Source organism: Oncorhynchus clarkii, chromosome 4 (genome assembly GCF_045791955.1).
Source record: "Oncorhynchus clarkii lewisi isolate Uvic-CL-2024 chromosome 4, UVic_Ocla_1.0, whole genome shotgun sequence".
Taxonomy (NCBI): Eukaryota; Metazoa; Chordata; class Actinopteri; order Salmoniformes; family Salmonidae; genus Oncorhynchus; species Oncorhynchus clarkii.
The window spans coordinates 72,282,002-72,299,467 of NC_092150.1; the positions used below are offsets into that span (position 1 = coordinate 72,282,002).

Sequence of the window (17,466 nt, forward strand, 5' to 3'; positions counted from 1 at the left end):
TGTAGGAATGTGGGTCGGCTGTAGGCCTCGTTATCGTGGTAGATAAAGCATGGTGCCAGTGCAGCCTGGGAACTTTCTGGGCACCCTGCCTGCTGCCTGTGGCTCAGAGCTTCAACCCTCAGACTGCAACCAGTCTACCATGCACGTTCCTACTGCTGCAGGCTGCAACTGCTGCCTCAAACGCTGCTCCTGCCCCTGAGGTTTAAACACACCCTGCAGACTGACTGTCTCAGATCAGCCTACTCACCTCTATCGCCCCCTAGGCTACCTACCACACCTGACAACTGTCCTATAATTTGTCCCTCAGCTGCAGATTAATGGGTTATGGGTCATGTAGTTTTTTCTCCCTCTCGCCTTAGGCTCTGTGTATAGAGATAGAGCAGATGCAGCAGGCCTCGGACCCTGCAGAACTACAAAGATGGAGTCAGCTCTCCTCCAGGGCACGCGAGGAGCTGGGCACGCTGCAGTGCATCCTGGGTAGCCTGAAGGACAATCAGGTAGAAAACTGTCCTGTAGAATATCCTGCCTCTATTCTGCTTAAACATCAATGGAACTTCTATTGGACCCAAGCAATGCCAAAATAAGGCGGTGATTGTTGTCACTAACGTTCACGATGATGTTGTTTCCAGGTGCGTGTGGTGGAGGTGGAGCGCTGGCTGGATGGCGTACAGGAACTGATGTCACGGAATGCCAAGGGCCAGGGAGATGCACAGAGACTACAGGAAGAGCTCAACCAGTGCAAGGTCATAGGTCACACCATTCAAAAACAAACAAAACTTTGAACTGTTAGACCTAAAGTACTGCAATGTTATAACCCATGCCCCTCTCTCCCCCATCTCCTTCTTAGGAGTATGTGAGTGAGATGGAGTCAGTGGAGAGTTTAGTGAAGCAGATAGGAGAGAACGTATTGGCTGTGCAGGGGGCTGCAGTACCAGAGTTGGCCCACTGGGGGCAGGCTAAACTGGAGGAGTGCCAGGGGAGGTGGGAGACACTGAGCAAACAGGTGAGGAAGAAGAGGACAGTTCAAAACAACACTGGATAGAAAGTATTCAGACCCCTTGACTTTTTGCACATTTTGTTACGTTACAGCCTTATTCTAAAATGGATTCAATGTATTTTTTTCTTCATCAACAGGTTTTTTTTATTTTGTTATTATGGTGTATTGATGTGAAAACCCCCCCCAATTATTATTTTTTTGAATAAGGCTGTAACGTAACAAAATGTGGAAAACTTCAAGTGGTTTGAATACTTTCGAATGCACTGTAAATAGGTGATACAACCATCCCAGCTCTGCAGATTTTGCTGCAAAGAGACAGTGTCATTAGATCACTTGTTTTGGTCGCCGCTTCAGGAATGGCAAAAAAAATTACATTTACTTGGAGCTAACTTTGCAAATAGCACTGCTGTGGGACTTGAAAAAACAGACAATCGATCAATAATATAATAATACTCTTGGCAAAAATGTGTATCCCTAATTTACAATCTGTAGAAACTATGAGAATAGAAAGGTTCAGAAAACATCACAGCACAGTAGAAAAAATATGACAGCTAGAAATCAACTGGATGGTCTTCAGAGATAGATGGGAGGGGCTGAGAGTAGCTGAAGGCTGGGACTGGATGGTCTTCAGAGATAGATGGGAGGGGCTGAGAGTAGCTGAAGGCTGGGACTGGATGGTCTTCAGAGATAGATGGGAGGGGCTGAGAGTAGCTGAAGGCTGGGACTGGATGGTCTTCAGAGATAGATGGGAGGGGCTGAGAGTAGCTGAAGGCTGGGACTGGATGGTCTTCAGAAATAGATGGGAGGGGCTGAGTGTAGCTGAAGGCGGGGACTAAAAACAAACAAAAGATAACTAATGTAGAATATACTGTCTAAAATATATAGACTGTATAAACTGAAAGTAGAAGCTTAAGTATTGTTTTCCATTAGTTTACTCCAATTAGGGTTAGGGGAAAATATATTACAAAAATATATACAATTATATATATTTACAAAAGAATATATGGGGCTTGGAAATGATGCAGATAATTACATTGATAGAATCCACAATCTGCAATATTAAAGCTGATCTACCCCCTAAAATAAATGAAGCCTGCATACTGAACTGCTCATACACTTTTCTGTATAACCTTTTGTTAATGTCAGCGTCTTATTTAAAACCTGACATGTTGTTAAGACACTCTGTGTACTTGCTACCCGTGTTACCTGACAGTGGTCTGTGTTATCTCTGTGTTGTCTCTGGGTAGCTGCTGAGCCACCAGGAGCGTGTGAGTGAGAGCCAGGAGAGGCAGGTGAACCTAAGGAAAGACTTGGCAGAGATGCAGGAATGGATGGCCCAGGTGGACGAGGAGTTCCTCATGAGAGACTTTGAGTACAAGAGTCCTGAGGAGCTGGAGGGGGCACTGGAAGAGATGAAGGTGGGGAACAGAGGACAGAACTTTGACATTTAAAAAAAAACTAGGAACTCCTCATTCCTTCTAGAAAGAAAGTCCCACAAACTAAACCAAAAGAATCCCACTTTAATGCTATGTAGCCAGTTATGGCCCCTCTTATGTGAAAATACTATCCTGATAATCTGGCATGTCTCTTTCTTTCCTCTTTGCCTCATCTCTTCCCTTCTCTCCCCTCCCTACTTAGAGGGCTAAAGAGGATGTGTTACAGAAGGAGGTGAGAGTGAAGATATTGAAGGACAACATTAACATGTTGGTGGCTAAGGCTAAGACGACCCCTGGTGGCAGTGGCCAGGACCTGACAGAGGAGCTGGGGGGAGTCCTGGGGAACTATCAGAAACTATGTGACCGCTTCAAGAGCAAGTGTCACACCCTGGAGGTAAAGAGTTTGATAAGACTAGTCCAAACAACTTATGAGGCACTAGTTCTTTGTTGTATTTGTGTTCATATCATACAGTAATGTGGTTGTATATATGTCCGTGTTCATGTGGTCTCCTCTGTAGGAGGTGTGGTCGTGTTGGATGGAGCTGCTGCAGTACCTGGACCTGGAGCAGGCCTGGCTCAACACGTTGGAGGAGAAGCTTCAGGCTACAGAGAACCTACCTGAGAGCACTGAGGCTGTCAACAAGGCTTTGGAGGTAGATATCTCTATTTAAACCTATCCATTCTTCTTTCTTTCCTTTGCCATCTCTCATTCTCTCCCCTCCACTTTATCATATGCTCTCTCCTTTAATCCCTCCACCCCCCATCCTTCCCACTACTCTGACTCACCCTCTTTATTAAATTGTCTCCCTTTCCCCCTTTCTTTCGTGTTATTCGCTTGTCTTTTCCTTTTGACCCTAGAAGGTATTGTTTTGTGTTCTGTCTGGTGACATCATCAAAGTAAGAGAAACAGTCTGTCCTCTTTGGGCAGACTCCAGCACTCTGTCTGCCTACCTCAGGTATTGTAAGAGTGACACCGACCTACACGGCATGACCAAAAGTATGTGGACACCTTGTCGAACATCTCATAAAAAAAATCATGGGCATTAATATGGAGTTGGTCCTCCCCTTTGCTGCTATAACAGCCTCCACTCTTCTAGGAAGGCTTTCCACTAGATGTTGGAACATTGCTGCGGGGACTTGCTTCCATTCAGCCACAAGAGCATTAGTGAGGTCGGGCACTGATGTTGGGCAATTAAGCCTGGCTTGCGGTTGGTGTAACAATTCATCTCAAAGGTGTTCGATGGGGTTGAGGTCAGGGCTCTGTGCAGGCCAGTCAAGTTCTTCCACACCTATCTCAACAAACCATTTCTGTATGGACCAAGCTTTGTGCACGGGGGACATGATGAAACAGGAAAGGGCCTTCCTTAAACTGTTGCCACAAATTTGGAAGCACAGAATTGTCTAGAATGTCATTGTATGCTGTAGCGTTAAGATTTCCCTTCACTGGAACTAAGGGGCCTAGCCCGAACCATGAAGAACAGCCCCAGACCATTATTCCTCCACCAAACTTTACAGTTGGCACTATGCATTGGGGCAGGTAGCATTCTCCTGGCATCTGCCAAACCCAGATTTGTCCATTGGCCTGCCAGATGGTGAAGCTGGATTCATCACCCTAGAGAACGCGTTTCCACTGCTCCAGAGCCCAATGGCAGTGAGCTTTACACCACTCCAGCCGACGCTTGGTATTGCACATGGTTATCTTAGACTTGTGTGTGGCTGCTCAGCCATAGAAACCCATTTCATGATGCTCCCAACGAACAGTTATTGCGCTGACATTGCTTCCAGAGGTAGTTTGGAACTCGGTAGTGAGTGTTACAACCCAAAACAGACGATTTTTACATGCTACGCGCTTCAGCGGTCAAGTTCTGTGAGCTTGTGTGGCCTACCACTTTGTGCCTGAGCCGTTGTTGCTCCTTGACGTCCATTTTACAATAACAGCACTTACAGTTGACCGGGACAGCTCTAGCAGGGCAGAAATTTGATGAACTGACTTGGAAAGGTGGCATCCTATGATGGTGCCACGTTGAAAGTCACTGAGCTCTTCAGTAAGGCCATTCTACTGCCAATGTTTGGCTATGGAGATTGCATAGCTGTGTGCTCCATTTTCTACACCTGTGATCAATGGGTGTGGCTGTAATAGCCGAATCCACTAATTTGAAGGGGTGTCCACATACTCTTGTGTATATATAGTGTATATAAACACTGACATGTCACCCTCTCTCTTTCCCTCTTTCCTCCCCTTCTCTCTCTCACCCTGTCACCTTTATTCTTTCTCTCTCCCTCTCTTCTCCCCTCCTCTTTCTCTCTCTCTAGTCGTTGGAATGTGTGTTGCGCCACCCAGGTGACAACAGGACACAGATCAGGGAGTTGGGTCAGACCCTGATAGATGGGGGCATCCTGGACGAACTTATCTCAGAGAGACTAGAGACCTTCAACTCCTGCTACGATCAGCTCAGCCACCAGGTCTGTGTGTGTATGTGTGTGTATGTGTGTGTCTGTGTGTGTCTGTGTGTGCTGTGTGTGTCTGTGTGTGTGTGTGTGTGTGTGTGTGTGCGTGCATGCGTGCGTGCGGGATGAGAAAAACAACCGTCTTTGTACATAGCCATCAAGTGGCTGTCTGTCTCTTTCTGCATCTTTGTTTGTGAGAAACGACATGCCTCGTCGATCCTCGACAACATCTTGTTTTCTATTTATGAATTGTGTATATGGTAGTAGATAATAAATCAAATCTAATTGTATTTGTCACATGCTCCATTAACAACAGGCATAGACTAACAGTGAAATGCTTACTTATATACAGTACCAGTCAAAGGTTTGGACACACCTACTCATTCAGGTAGCCTAGTGGTTAGAGTGTTGGGCCAGTAACCGAAAGGTTGCAAGATCGAATCTCCGAACTGACAAGGTAAAAATCTGTCTTTCTGCCCCTGAACAAGGCAGTTAACCCACTGTTCCTAGGCCGTCACTGTAAATAAGAATTTGTTCTTAACTGACTTGCTTAGTTAAATAAAGGTTAAATAATTACAAATCCAGGTTTTTTCTTTATTTGTACTATTTTCTACTTTGTAGAATAATAGTGAAGACATAAAAACTGTGAAATAACACATAAGGAATCATGTAGTAACCAAAAAAAAGTGTTAAACAAATCAAAATATATTTTATATCTGAGATTCTTTGAAGGAGCCCCCCTTTGCCTTGATGACAGCTTTGCACACTCTTGGCATTCTCTCAACCAGCTTCATGAGGTAGTCACTTGGAATGCATTTCAATTAACAGGTGTGCCTTGTTAAAAGTTAATTTGTGGAATTTCTTTCCTTCTTAATGCGTTTGAGCCAATCAGTTATATTGTGACAAGATAGCCCTGTTTGGTAAAATAGCAAGAACAGCTCAAATAAACAAATAAAAACCACAGTCCATCATTACTTTAAGACATGAAGGTCAGTCAATGTGGAACATTTCAAGAACTTTGAACGTTTCTTCAGGTGCAGTCGCAAAAACCATCAAGCGCTATGATGAAACTGGCTCTCATGAGGACCGCCACAGGAAAGGAAGACCCAGAGTTACCTCTGCTGCAGAGGATAAGTTCATTAGAGTTACCAGCCTCAGAAATTGCATCCCAAATAAATGCTTCAGAGTTCAACAGACACATCTCAACATCAACTGTTCAGAGGAGACTGCGTGAACCAGGCCTTCATGGTCGAATTGCTGCAAAGAAACCACTACTACAGGAACCAAATAAGAAGAAGAGACTTGCTTGGGCCAAGAAACACAAGGAATGGACATTAGACAGGTGGAAATCTGTCCTTTGGTCCAACTTGGAGATTTTTGGTTCCAACTGCCGTGTCTTTGTGAGCCGCAGAGTAGGTGAATGGATGATCTCTGCATGTGTGGTTCCCACCGTGAAGCATGGAGGAGGTGTGATGGTCTGGCGGTGCTTTTCTGGTGATACTGTCAGTAATTTATTTAGAATTCAAGGCACACTCACCAGCATGGCTACCACAGCATTCTGTAGCGATACGCCATCCCATCTGGTTTGTGCTTAGTGGGACTATCATTTGTTTTTCAACAGGACAATGACCCAACACACCTCCAGGCTGTGTAAGGGCTATTTGAGTGATGGAGTGCTGCATCAGAAGACCTGGCCTACACAATCACCCGACCTCAACCCAATTGAGATGGTTTGGGATGTGTTGGACCGCAGAGTGAAGGAATGGCAGCCAACAAGTGTTCAGAATATGTGGGAACTTCTTCAAGACTGTTAGAAAAGCATTCCAGGTGAAGCTGGTTGAGAGAATGCCAAGAGTGCAAAGCTGTCATCAAGTCAAAGGGTGGCTACTTTGGCGATTTGTTTAATACTTTTTTGGTTATTACATGATTCCATATGTGTTATTTCATAGTTTTGATGTCTTCACTATTATTCTACAATGCATAAAATATAAAAAATAAAGAAAAACCCTTGAATGAGTAGGTGTGTCAAAACATTTGACTGGTACTGTATGTCTTGAACATATCAGAATTATATCCATTGCTATATTTTCTAGGCTGTAAACAGGCAGATAAGTATATGTTTGGTAATGTACTTGTCTATATATTATGTATATTGACTTAATGTTGATATGACATCCATCTAGGCTGTGAACCGTCAGATCAGTCTAGAGCAGCAACTGGCCACTCTGAAAGAGAATGAGCAGGTTCTCCAGGCTCTGCAGGAGTCACTGACCCAGCTCGACCACACACTCACCTCTTACCTCACCGACCGCATAGATGCCTTCCAGCTACCGCAAGAGGCCCAGGTACACACATACAGACAGATGCACACACACACCACACACACACAAACTCATCTTCTATCTGACCGACTACATTGACACATCCCACAAAGACATGTAGCGAATGCCAACAATTAGTTATTGGATGTCAGTTTAACCCCTGACCTCTAAACCCGTCTCCATCCTTTGCAGACCATCGGGGCAGAGATTGCGGCTCATGAGGTGACAGTGGAGGAGTTGAGGAGTAGGAACGTGGGTAATCTGCCTCCTGCCACCCCAGAGGGCAAGGCTGCTCGCAGTGGAACCATGTTGGACCTGCTGCAGGTACTGACCCCTAGTGGAGAGAGGGGTGAAATTGTTCTCATTAAATCCTATAGGGATAACATAGGAGTTTATGATTTATTGAAAATGTTGTTGTCTCTGCAATAATTCTGGTTGGTCATTATGCTGTTTTTTCCGTCTTTCAGCGGAAGCTGCGAGAGATCTCCACTAAGTACCAGTTGTTCCAGAAGCCTGCTAACTTTGAGCAGCGCATGCTGGACTGTAAGAGGGTTCTAGATGGAGCCAAGGAAGAGCTGCACATTCTAGACGTCAGGGAGGTGGAACCCCAACAGATCCAGGCCCACCTCATCGGCTGTATGGTGAGACCTAGAAATAAAACACTTTGAGAAGTCTCTTACAGGTGTGCATGTACGTGCGCACACACACACACACGCACACATTCTCCCTCACACTCCCTGTCTGTCTCCTTAACCCTTCAGAAACTGTATAAGGTTCTGAGTGAGGTGAAGTTAGAGGTGGAGACCGTGATAAAAACAGGAAGACAGATCGTCCAGAAACAACAGACTGACAACCCCAGAGGCATGGATGAACAACTGACAGCACTTAAACTGCTCTACAACCACCTGGGAGCACAGGTAATACACACACACGTGACTATAGTAGTTTAACCTTAGGACATAACAGTCTGGTCTTCTCACTTGGTCAGCTGTGTCATCATGAATAGTTGCGTTCTTAAAATAAACCTAGTTTCAAATGATGAGGATATCGTCATTTTGACCATCCAATCAGCAAGCTCTTCTTCTCTCTCCAGGTGACAGAAGGGAAGCAGGACCTGGAGAAGGCTCTGTCTTTGTCTCTGAGACTACATAAGGACAGCGCCGCCCTACAGGACTGGCTGACCACCAACCAGACTCTGCTGCAGCAGAAAAAGTCCTCTGGAGACATGCCTGCTGATATAGACGCTGAGATCGCCTGGGCCAACGTGAGTCACGTGTGTGTGAGATGTGTGCTAGTGTGTTCACCGGGCTTGCTAGAATAGTTTGTTGAAATGTTTATTTGGCTTTTGTGTCTGTGTAGAGTGTGGGTGTGCAGAGGATGTATGTAACATTTGTATAACGTGTGTGTGTGTGTGTGTGCGCTCCACCAGGGCATGCTGAAGGAGTCGGAGCATCGTAAGGCAGACCTGGCTGAGCTGATGGAGACCAGCGCTGGGCTGCAGGGGCTGGTGGAGGGGAGCGAGGGCCCTCTGGAAGACAAGCTGTGTGGCCTCAACGAAGGCTGGGGACAGGTGCGCACCTGGACCGAGGACTGGCTGAGCACAGTTCTGGTGGGTTCACGCTTCACTATCATAGGATAACCTTTCTATTAATCCTGTCTCTGTCTAAAGTGATGGTTGAGTAAAGTAATGTGTACATGACAGCTAAAACATGTCAGAAGGGCCATTTGGAATAATTCCTGCATCTTGCCTCAGCACTCCGTTTCTCTAGAGATAAATCAAGTCATTCACTAGAGAAATCTGAGAAATCAAGTCAATAACTATGTGGGAGGCTGGGCTGATGGGTTGGAGACTTCATTAAGCACATATTAAACCTAGTTCAATGCAAACACATGGTAATTAACTACACTGATCCTAATCCATTGTGCCATTTTGTTGCGGCATAGAGATGGATCAGAGAGGAAGAGGCTTTCACTCTCACCATAATCTGTCCAAAATAAGCCCAATGCGTTTCTATGGGTTTATTTTGGACCTAAGCTTTTCACCTGCCTTCCCACCTTTGGGAGAACGACTTCCATTGTTAGAGCATAGACATTAGCATCTTGTCATTATATACAGATCTCTGGACTGATACACTTTCACGTCTGTTACGTTAGGTTAGATACACACAGACCGCATGAGAGAGCAATGTACACAACACAGCGACGAGAAGGACAGTTCGTGAAAGTACTCCTTATCTACTGTGAAGAACTAGTACAATGATTTTGTCCAACAGCTCTGCAGCATACTGAGGCAGGTTAGCTAAATAGGATGACTGAAGGCGGTACAGTATGGGGACAACAGAGTTAACGTTACTGTCCTGGCTGGCTGACTGCTACTGCCTGAGAAGAGATGATTTTAAAGAATAAAAAATAATAAGGTAATCAAATAAAAACAAAGTAATATACACAGCTGAAATATTTGGTTATTTATTAGTAATTTCCTATTTATCTATAGATGTTTATCCAATGTGGACCTGACCGAGCAAATGGAATATTTTTTTATGTTTTGGCAATTGAATGTTCACTATTTTTAGCTTAGGAATTTCCATTAAAAAGCTCAAAAAGTATTATGTCGTCATTTTAAATGATCAAAACCGAAATCGATTTATTAATAATCGCACCAAAAACAGAACCAACCTCAAACTCGAATCGCTCAGCACTACCATCTTTCTACCTCTGTTCCCTACAGAACCACCAGAACGAGGTGGAGATCTTTGATGAGAACCTGGCCCACATCAGCACCTGGCTGTACCAGACCCAGATCCACCTGGATGAGACAGAGAGACTGCCCACAGTGGAGAGGGAGATAATAGTTAAGGTGATGGAGACGGCCCACAGTGGAGAGGGAGATAATAGTTAAGGTGATGGAGACGGCCCACAGTGGAGAGGGAGATAATAGTTAAGGTGATGGAGACGGCCCACAGTGGAGAGGGAGATAATAGTTAAGGTGATGGAGACGGCCCACAGTGGAGAGGGAGATAGTAGTTAAGGTGATGGAGACGGCCCACAGTGGAGAGGGAGATAATAGTTAAGGTGATGGAGACGGCCCACAGTGGAGAGGGAGATAGTAGTTAAGGTGATGGAGACGGCCCACAGTGGAGAGGGAGATAGTAGTTAAGGTGATGGAGACGGCCCACAGTGGAGAGGGAGATAGTAGTTAAGGTGATGGAGACGGCCCACAGTGGAGAGGGAGATAGTAGTTACGGTGATGGAGACGGCCCACAGTGGAGAGGGAGATAGTAGTTAAGGTGATGGAGACGGCCCACAGTGGAGAGGGAGATAGTAGTTAAGGTGATGGAGACGGCCCACAGTGGAAAGGGAGATAGTAGTTAAGGTGATGGAGACGGCCCACAGTGGAGAGGGAGATAGTAGTTACGGTGATGGAGACGGCCCACAGTGGAGAGGGAGATAGTAGTTAAGGTGATGGAGACGGCCCACAGTGGAGAGGGAGATAGTAGTTACAGTGATGGAGACGGCCCACAGTGGAGAGGGAGATAGTAGTTAAGGTGATGGAGACGGCCCACAGTGGAGAGGGAGATAGTAGTTAAGGTGATGGAGACGGCCCACAGTGGAGAGGGAGATAGTAGTTACGGTGATGGAGACGGCCCACAGTGGAGAGGGAGATAGTAGTTAAGGTGATGGAGACGGCCCACAGTGGAGAGGGAGATAGTAGTTACGGTGATGGAGACGGCCCACAGTGGAGAGGGAGATAGTAGTTAAGGTGATGGAGACGGCCCACAGTGGAGAGGGAGATAGTAGTTACGGTGATGGAGACGGCCCACAGTGGAGAGGGAGATAGTAGTTACAGTGATGGAGACGGCCCACAGTGGAGAGGGAGATAGTAGTTAAGGTGATAGAGACGGCCTACAGTGGAGAGGGAGATAATAGTTAAGGTGATGGAGACGGCCCACAGTGGAAAGGGAGATAGTAGTTAAGGTGATGGAGACGGCCCACAGTGGAGAGGGAGATAGTAGTTACGGTGATGGAGACGGCCCACAGTGGAGAGGGAGATAGTAGTTAAGGTGATGGAGACGGCCCACAGTGGAGAGGGAGATAGTAGTTACAGTGATGGAGACGGCCCACAGTGGAGAGGGAGATAGTAGTTAAGGTGATGGAGACGGCCCACAGTGGAGAGGGAGATAGTAGTTAAGGTGATGGAGACGGCCCACAGTGGAGAGGGAGATAGTAGTTACGGTGATGGAGACGGCCCACAGTGGAGAGGGAGATAGTAGTTAAGGTGATGGAGACGGCCCACAGTGGAGAGGGAGATAGTAGTTACGGTGATGGAGACGGCCCACAGTGGAGAGGGAGATAGTAGTTAAGGTGATGGAGACGGCCCACAGTGGAGAGGGAGATAGTAGTTACGGTGATGGAGACGGCCCACAGTGGAGAGGGAGATAGTAGTTACAGTGATGGAGACGGCCCACAGTGGAGAGGGAGATAGTAGTTAAGGTGATAGAGACGGCCTACAGTGGAGAGGGAGATAATAGTTAAGGTGATGGAGACGGCCCACAGTGGAGAGGGAGATAGTAGTTAAGGTGATGGAGACGGCCCACAGTGGAGAGGGAGATAGTAGTTAAGGTGATGGAGACGGCCCACAGTGGAGAGGGAGATAGTAGTTACGGTGATGGAGACGGCCCACAGTGGAGAGGGAGATAGTAGTTACGGTGATGGAGACGGCCCACAGTGGAGAGGGAGATAATAGTTAAGGTGATGGAGACAGCCCACAGTGGAGAGGGAGATAGTAGTTAAGGTGATGGAGACGGCCCACAGTGGAGAGGGAGATAGTAGTTAAGGTGATGGAGACGGCCCACAGTGGAAAGGGAGATAGTAGTTACGGTGATAGAGACGGCCCACAGTGGAGAGGGAGATAGTAGTTAAGGTGATGGAGACGGCCCACAGTGGAAAGGGAGATAGTAGTTACGGTGATGGAGACAACCCACAGTGGAGAGGGAGATAGTAGTTAAGGTGATAGAGACGGCCCACAGTGGAGAGGGAGATGGCACACAGTGGAGAGGGAGATAGTAGTTAAGGTGATAGAGACAGAGAGACAGCCCTCAGTGGAGAGAGATGGTAGTTAAGGTGATCGAGACAGCCGACAGTGGAGAGAGATGGTAGTTAAGGTGATAGAGACAGAAAGACTGCCCACAGTGGAGAGACGGGAGAGGACAGGAAGGGAGACGGTAAGAGAGGGAGAGGAGGGGAAGGGAGATGGTAGGAGAGAGAGAGGAGAGGAGAGGAAGGGAGATGGTAGGAGAGAGAGAGGAGAGGAGGGGAAGGGAGATGGGATGAGAGAGAGGAGAGGGGAAAGGAGACGGTAGGAGAGAGAGGGGGAAAGGAGACGCTAGGAGAGAGAGGGGGAATGGAGACTGTAGGAGAGAGGGGAAAGGAGACGATAGGAGAGAGAGGGAAGGGAGACGGTAGGAGAGAGAGGGAAGGGAGACGGTAGGAGAGAGAGGGAAGGGAGACGGTAGGAGAGAGAGGAGAAGAGGGAAGGGAGACGGTAGGAGAGAGAGGAGAGGAGGGTAAAGGAGATGGTAGGAGAGAGAGAGAGGAGAGGAGGGGAAGAGAGACGGTAGGAGAGAGAGGAAAGGAGGGGAAAGGAGACGGTAGGAGAGAGAGGAAAGGAGGGGAAAGGAGACGGTAGGAGAGCGAGAGGTAAGGGAGACGGTAGGAGAGAGGGGAAAGGAGACGGTAGGAGAGAGAGGGAAGGGAGACTGTAGGAGAGAGGGGAAAGGAGACGGTAGGAGAGAGAGGGAAGGGAGACGGTAGGAGAGAGAGGAGAAGAGGGAAGGGAGACGGTAGGAGAGAGAGGAGAGGAGGGTAAAGGAGACGGTAGGAGAGAGAGAGAAGAGGGGAAAGGAGATGGTAGGAGAGAGATAGAGGAGGGGAAGGGAGACAGTAGGAGAGAGAGGAAAGGAGGGGAAAGGAGACGGTAGGAGAGGGAAGGGAGACGGTAGGAGAGAGAGGGAAGGAAGATGGTAGGAGAGAGAGAGGAGAGGGGAAGGGAGATGGTAGGGGAGAGAGGGAAGGGAGATGGTAGGAGAGAGAGAGGAGAGGGGAAAGGAGACTGTAGGAGAGATAGAGAGGGAAGGGAGATGGTAGGAGAGAGAGGAGAGGGGAAAGGAGACTGTAGGAGAGAGAGAGGAGAGGATGAAAGCATGGGGAGGGAACTGAAGCATGAAAATTCAATATTGGTTGATTACAATTGAGTTTTTATTAGAGCCTATTACCAGAGTTTAGGATATAATTAGCCTGTGTGGGGAAATAATAATTGGAGTAAAAGCTATTGATGAACCTGTTAATGTATAAATTGTTTGATTGTTGTGTGTGTAGACCCTGCTAGAGGAGCTGGATGACATCACTCTGAGAGTGGACAGTGTGAGAGACCAGGCCATCATCCTAATGACCAGTAGAGGTCCTGCCTGCAGAGATGTCGTAGAACCCAAACTGGCTGAACTCAACCGCAACTTTCACAAGGTCTCCCAATGCATCAAAGCTGCCAAGGTACAAATACTCTCACAACACTGTTTTACTGTATTACAATCACAACTGTCTAGCGCTGTATCATTCAAACTGTAGATAGATACGTACAGGGGGGTAATTCTCCCTCTTTTGTTTCTGATACCCAGATGTCCACCACTCTGGAGCCTGGGACTGTGGATATGATTCAGCAGATACAACAGATCTCTCAGATCCCTCACCAGATCTCTCAGCTCCAACAGGACCAGATTGCTGAGCTCCAGCAGAGCCAGTCAGAGGAGGCCCTGAGCTCCAGCCTGATGCAGACCTTTGAGGGGGAACTAGAGGCAACACTCAGGGCCCTAGAGGACCAGCAGGACCCCACACACACCCTGGATGAAGACAAGGTATATATTATACAGATACTCTCTCACACACACACACACACACACACACACACACACACACACACACACACACACACACACACACACACACACACACACACACACACACACACACACACACAGTGGTTAAGTTTATGACTGGTCAAACAAAGAACACAAAGTGCTATAAGATGTATACAGTGTCACAGACAAACAAGGGTGTGATTGGGCAGTTTGTCCTCGGAGTGTGTTATCAGGGACTTACACCGCTTGGTGTAGAGCGGCTGAACAAATCACACCAGCCCAGACCAAGGTCAAGTTCAGTCAGGAAGCAGAGTGTCTGTCGACCCTCTGCTCTCTGGAAAAGGAAATCATTTAGGGTTCTTCAAGCAATTTTTGGTTCGGATTCACAATTGAATTAATTGTTTGTTTTTGATTATGGGCGTAATGTTCATTTTCTAACCCTGGAAAACCCTAGTTCAGTTGTTTGATTGAAAGGGAGTCTTTGTTTCCGTGACAACGTTCATTGTGACCCTGTGTGTTGACCGGTCAGATGGATGAGGAGAAGGCTGGCATGGAGGAGCTGCTGAGGAGAGGAGAGGAGGTGCTGCTCCAGACTGCAGACGAGGGCCAGAGGGAGGGGCTGAGACTCCGGCTGCTCCGGCTGCAGGCGCAGTACACCACTCAGAGGGTGAGAGAGAATGATACAGTCTCTACACTAACTCAACAATCATGTAACATTTATATCCTAACACCGTAACCATACAATAATGGCATTAACAACAGTACATCACACAGATTGAGGGAGTAAGAATAAAAAACTCTACCAACTACATGTGAGAGAGAGCATAGATACTCAAACCAGCTTTTAATATGAATATGAAGTGCATTGCAGCATTTCAGATGTAAATGTATTCCTGTCTCGTAGCATTGTAGAGCTCAGTTTTAAGATCTGGAGGACCGGTGGCCTTGGTCATGTTATGCAGGCTCTCTGATTGCGATTAATTACGCACAGTATGGCCTTGTCTCGTGTGTGTGTGTGTGTGAGTGTGTTTGTAATTGTGTTTGTGTGTGTGTGTGTGTGTCTAAATCCCTATCTTGTCTCTACAGGAGTTTAGGATGCTGAGAGTGAGACAGGTGGAGGTCTCCATGGACGACGACTCTTCTTCAAACAGCTTCACAGAGCAGAGAGACAGACAGGACCTGACTGGAGAGGTGAGTCGCATTCTATACTGAACAAAAATATAAACACAACATGTAAAGTGTTGCTCCCATGTTTTATGAGCTGAAATAAAAGATCCCAGAAATGTTAGTGAGAATTTCTCTTTTGCCAACATAATCCATCCATCTGACAGGTTTGGCATATCAAGAAGCTGATTAAATGGCATGATCATTACACAGGTGCACCTTGTGCACACAATTCCTGGAAGCTGAAAATGTCCCAGTTTTTCCATGGCCTGCATACTCACCAGACATGTCACCCTTTGAACATGTTTGGGATGCTCTGGACCCACGTGTACGACAGCGTGTTCAGTTCCCAGTTCCCGTGTTGTATTCCCAGTCATGTGAAATCCATAGATTAGGACCTAATGAATTTATTTCCATTGACTGATTTCCTTATACGAACTGTAACTCAGCAAAATCTTTGAAATTGTTGCACGTTGCTTTCTAGATTTTTGTTCAGTATATCACTAGTATTTCACATCACTTATTATGGTATTCACTATGTCCTTTTAATGACCTTGTTTTGTTGTATGGCGTATTTATGACAGTCATATTAAATGTGATATCAATGTTGACATTTGATGCTTCCCACAGACTCATGTTGTTGTGTTACCTACCTTAGATGAATGTACTGGTTGTAAGTCGTTCTAGGAGTGTCTGCTAAATGTAATTGCAAAATGTCTGATTCACACACACGTTTACTTCTTATAACATAATACCGTCTCTTGCCAGCAGATGGAGCCAGAGGACAGGGCGCTCTCTCTCAGTCCCTCAGACTACCTGCTGAATATCAACAAGGTTCTGCTGGCCATGGCCGACAACGAACTGCTGCTCAACTCCTCCGAGCTCAGCAGTGGTCTCTATGAAGACTTCTCCAGCCAGGAGGACACACTGAGGGTGAGAGAGGGAGGGAGGAGGGGAAAGGGGATAGGGATGAGGGGAGAGATAGGTCCTGTAGGTCTGAACAGATACCTCTCACTCTTTTACTTACGTCTCCCCCCTCCTCTCTCCTCTCCTCCCTCTCTCTCTCTTGTCCCTCTCTCTCTCCTACCCCTCTCCTCCTTCTCTCTCTCTCCCCCTTCTCTCTCTCTCCCAGAGTATAAAGGAGAGTCTGGAGTGTGTCGGGGAGCAGGTAACGGTGATCCATGAGCACCAGCCTGATGCCATCCTGGAGGCGTCGCAGAGAGAGGTGGCACAGATAGGAGACGCCCTCACCCAGCTCAACGCAGAGTGGGACCGCCTCAACCGCATGTACAACCACCGCAAAGGGTGGGTGACTCACGGTCAACATGGTTACATAGTACCTGTCAGGTGTTCATACACAATGAGCACTAAAGAGCACAAGGAAAAAGAAATGGGAAACAAAATGCTAATTGTAGCATCACAATAAAGGGAAGAAGAGCAGCTGTAGTCTTTGGTGGTCCAGTATTGCATGTGAGAGGATATGTTTGTCGCCTCTAATACGGGCACTTTGATGTAGCTTGATGTAACTCTGATCACTGATCCGTCAGTGTCAGCCACACACACACACACACACACACACACAGAGAATGACGTCACTTAGTCATGATCTTGTCTCCATCCTGTCTCTGTGCTAGTCTGCCGGCAGTTTCTAGCATGTGTACAGAGTAAATGTCAGTTTTCAGATATTGACCACAGACGAGAGAGGATGGAGAGATATGTCAGGGCACGACACGTTGTTTCCTTGGCTAGCTAGCTACATGCCGAATGTATCTGAAATTACATGATCAGTTGATGTTTACTGGTCATGAAAAGCATTCCGTGACTGGCTGTATAACTCTGATGATAGAGCTAAGTGTGGAATAATTGGAAATGTGTCGTTCTGACTATCCTCTTCCAGACGTGACGATATTAAAACCAAATTGTTATAATATTTATTTAACAATCCCTTGAAAATGTGTCTCTGCCCCACAGCAGCCAAATCGAACGCTCTACAGCGTATTTTGACATCTTATTGATAATGACCTATTCTATCTTTATATAGAGATGGTGGTAGTTCATTGTGAGGTTCATTGGTATTTTCTCCAGTCATTCCCTGGCATCCCACACATTTGCTAGTGTTTAATGGAAGTCAGGAACGGGGCGACGTTTTTTCTTTTCCTTTCTCTTTATTGGAAAAATAAGGAATTTCC

General features: G+C 46.7%; 1 protein-coding gene across 6 annotated transcripts in view; it reads left to right on the top strand.

Annotated features, from left to right (window-relative positions):
- The window catches only part of LOC139407256 (utrophin), a 334,795-nt gene that overhangs the window by 90,173 nt on the left and 227,156 nt on the right, over positions 1-17,466 (top strand). For 3 of the 6 annotated variants that reach the window (XM_071150875.1, XM_071150879.1, XM_071150874.1), the window contains 20 exons: positions 360-497; positions 630-743; positions 848-1,003; positions 2,245-2,415; positions 2,636-2,827; positions 2,952-3,086; positions 4,747-4,896; positions 7,065-7,226; positions 7,395-7,526; positions 7,670-7,843; positions 7,964-8,119; positions 8,296-8,466; positions 8,632-8,811; positions 9,931-10,059; positions 13,578-13,748; positions 13,874-14,110; positions 14,643-14,780; positions 15,200-15,304; positions 16,046-16,210; positions 16,410-16,582. In XM_071150875.1, the coding sequence (XP_071006976.1) occupies positions 360-497; positions 630-743; positions 848-1,003; positions 2,245-2,415; positions 2,636-2,827; positions 2,952-3,086; positions 4,747-4,896; positions 7,065-7,226; positions 7,395-7,526; positions 7,670-7,843; positions 7,964-8,119; positions 8,296-8,466; positions 8,632-8,811; positions 9,931-10,059; positions 13,578-13,748; positions 13,874-14,110; positions 14,643-14,780; positions 15,200-15,304; positions 16,046-16,210; positions 16,410-16,582 (3,149 nt within the window). The remainder of the gene's footprint in view (positions 1-359; positions 498-629; positions 744-847; positions 1,004-2,244; positions 2,416-2,635; positions 2,828-2,951; positions 3,087-4,746; positions 4,897-7,064; positions 7,227-7,394; positions 7,527-7,669; positions 7,844-7,963; positions 8,120-8,295; positions 8,467-8,631; positions 8,812-9,930; positions 10,060-13,577; positions 13,749-13,873; positions 14,111-14,642; positions 14,781-15,199; positions 15,305-16,045; positions 16,211-16,409; positions 16,583-17,466) is intronic. The other 3 variants (XM_071150876.1, XM_071150878.1, XM_071150877.1) reach the window with 3 other exon arrangements.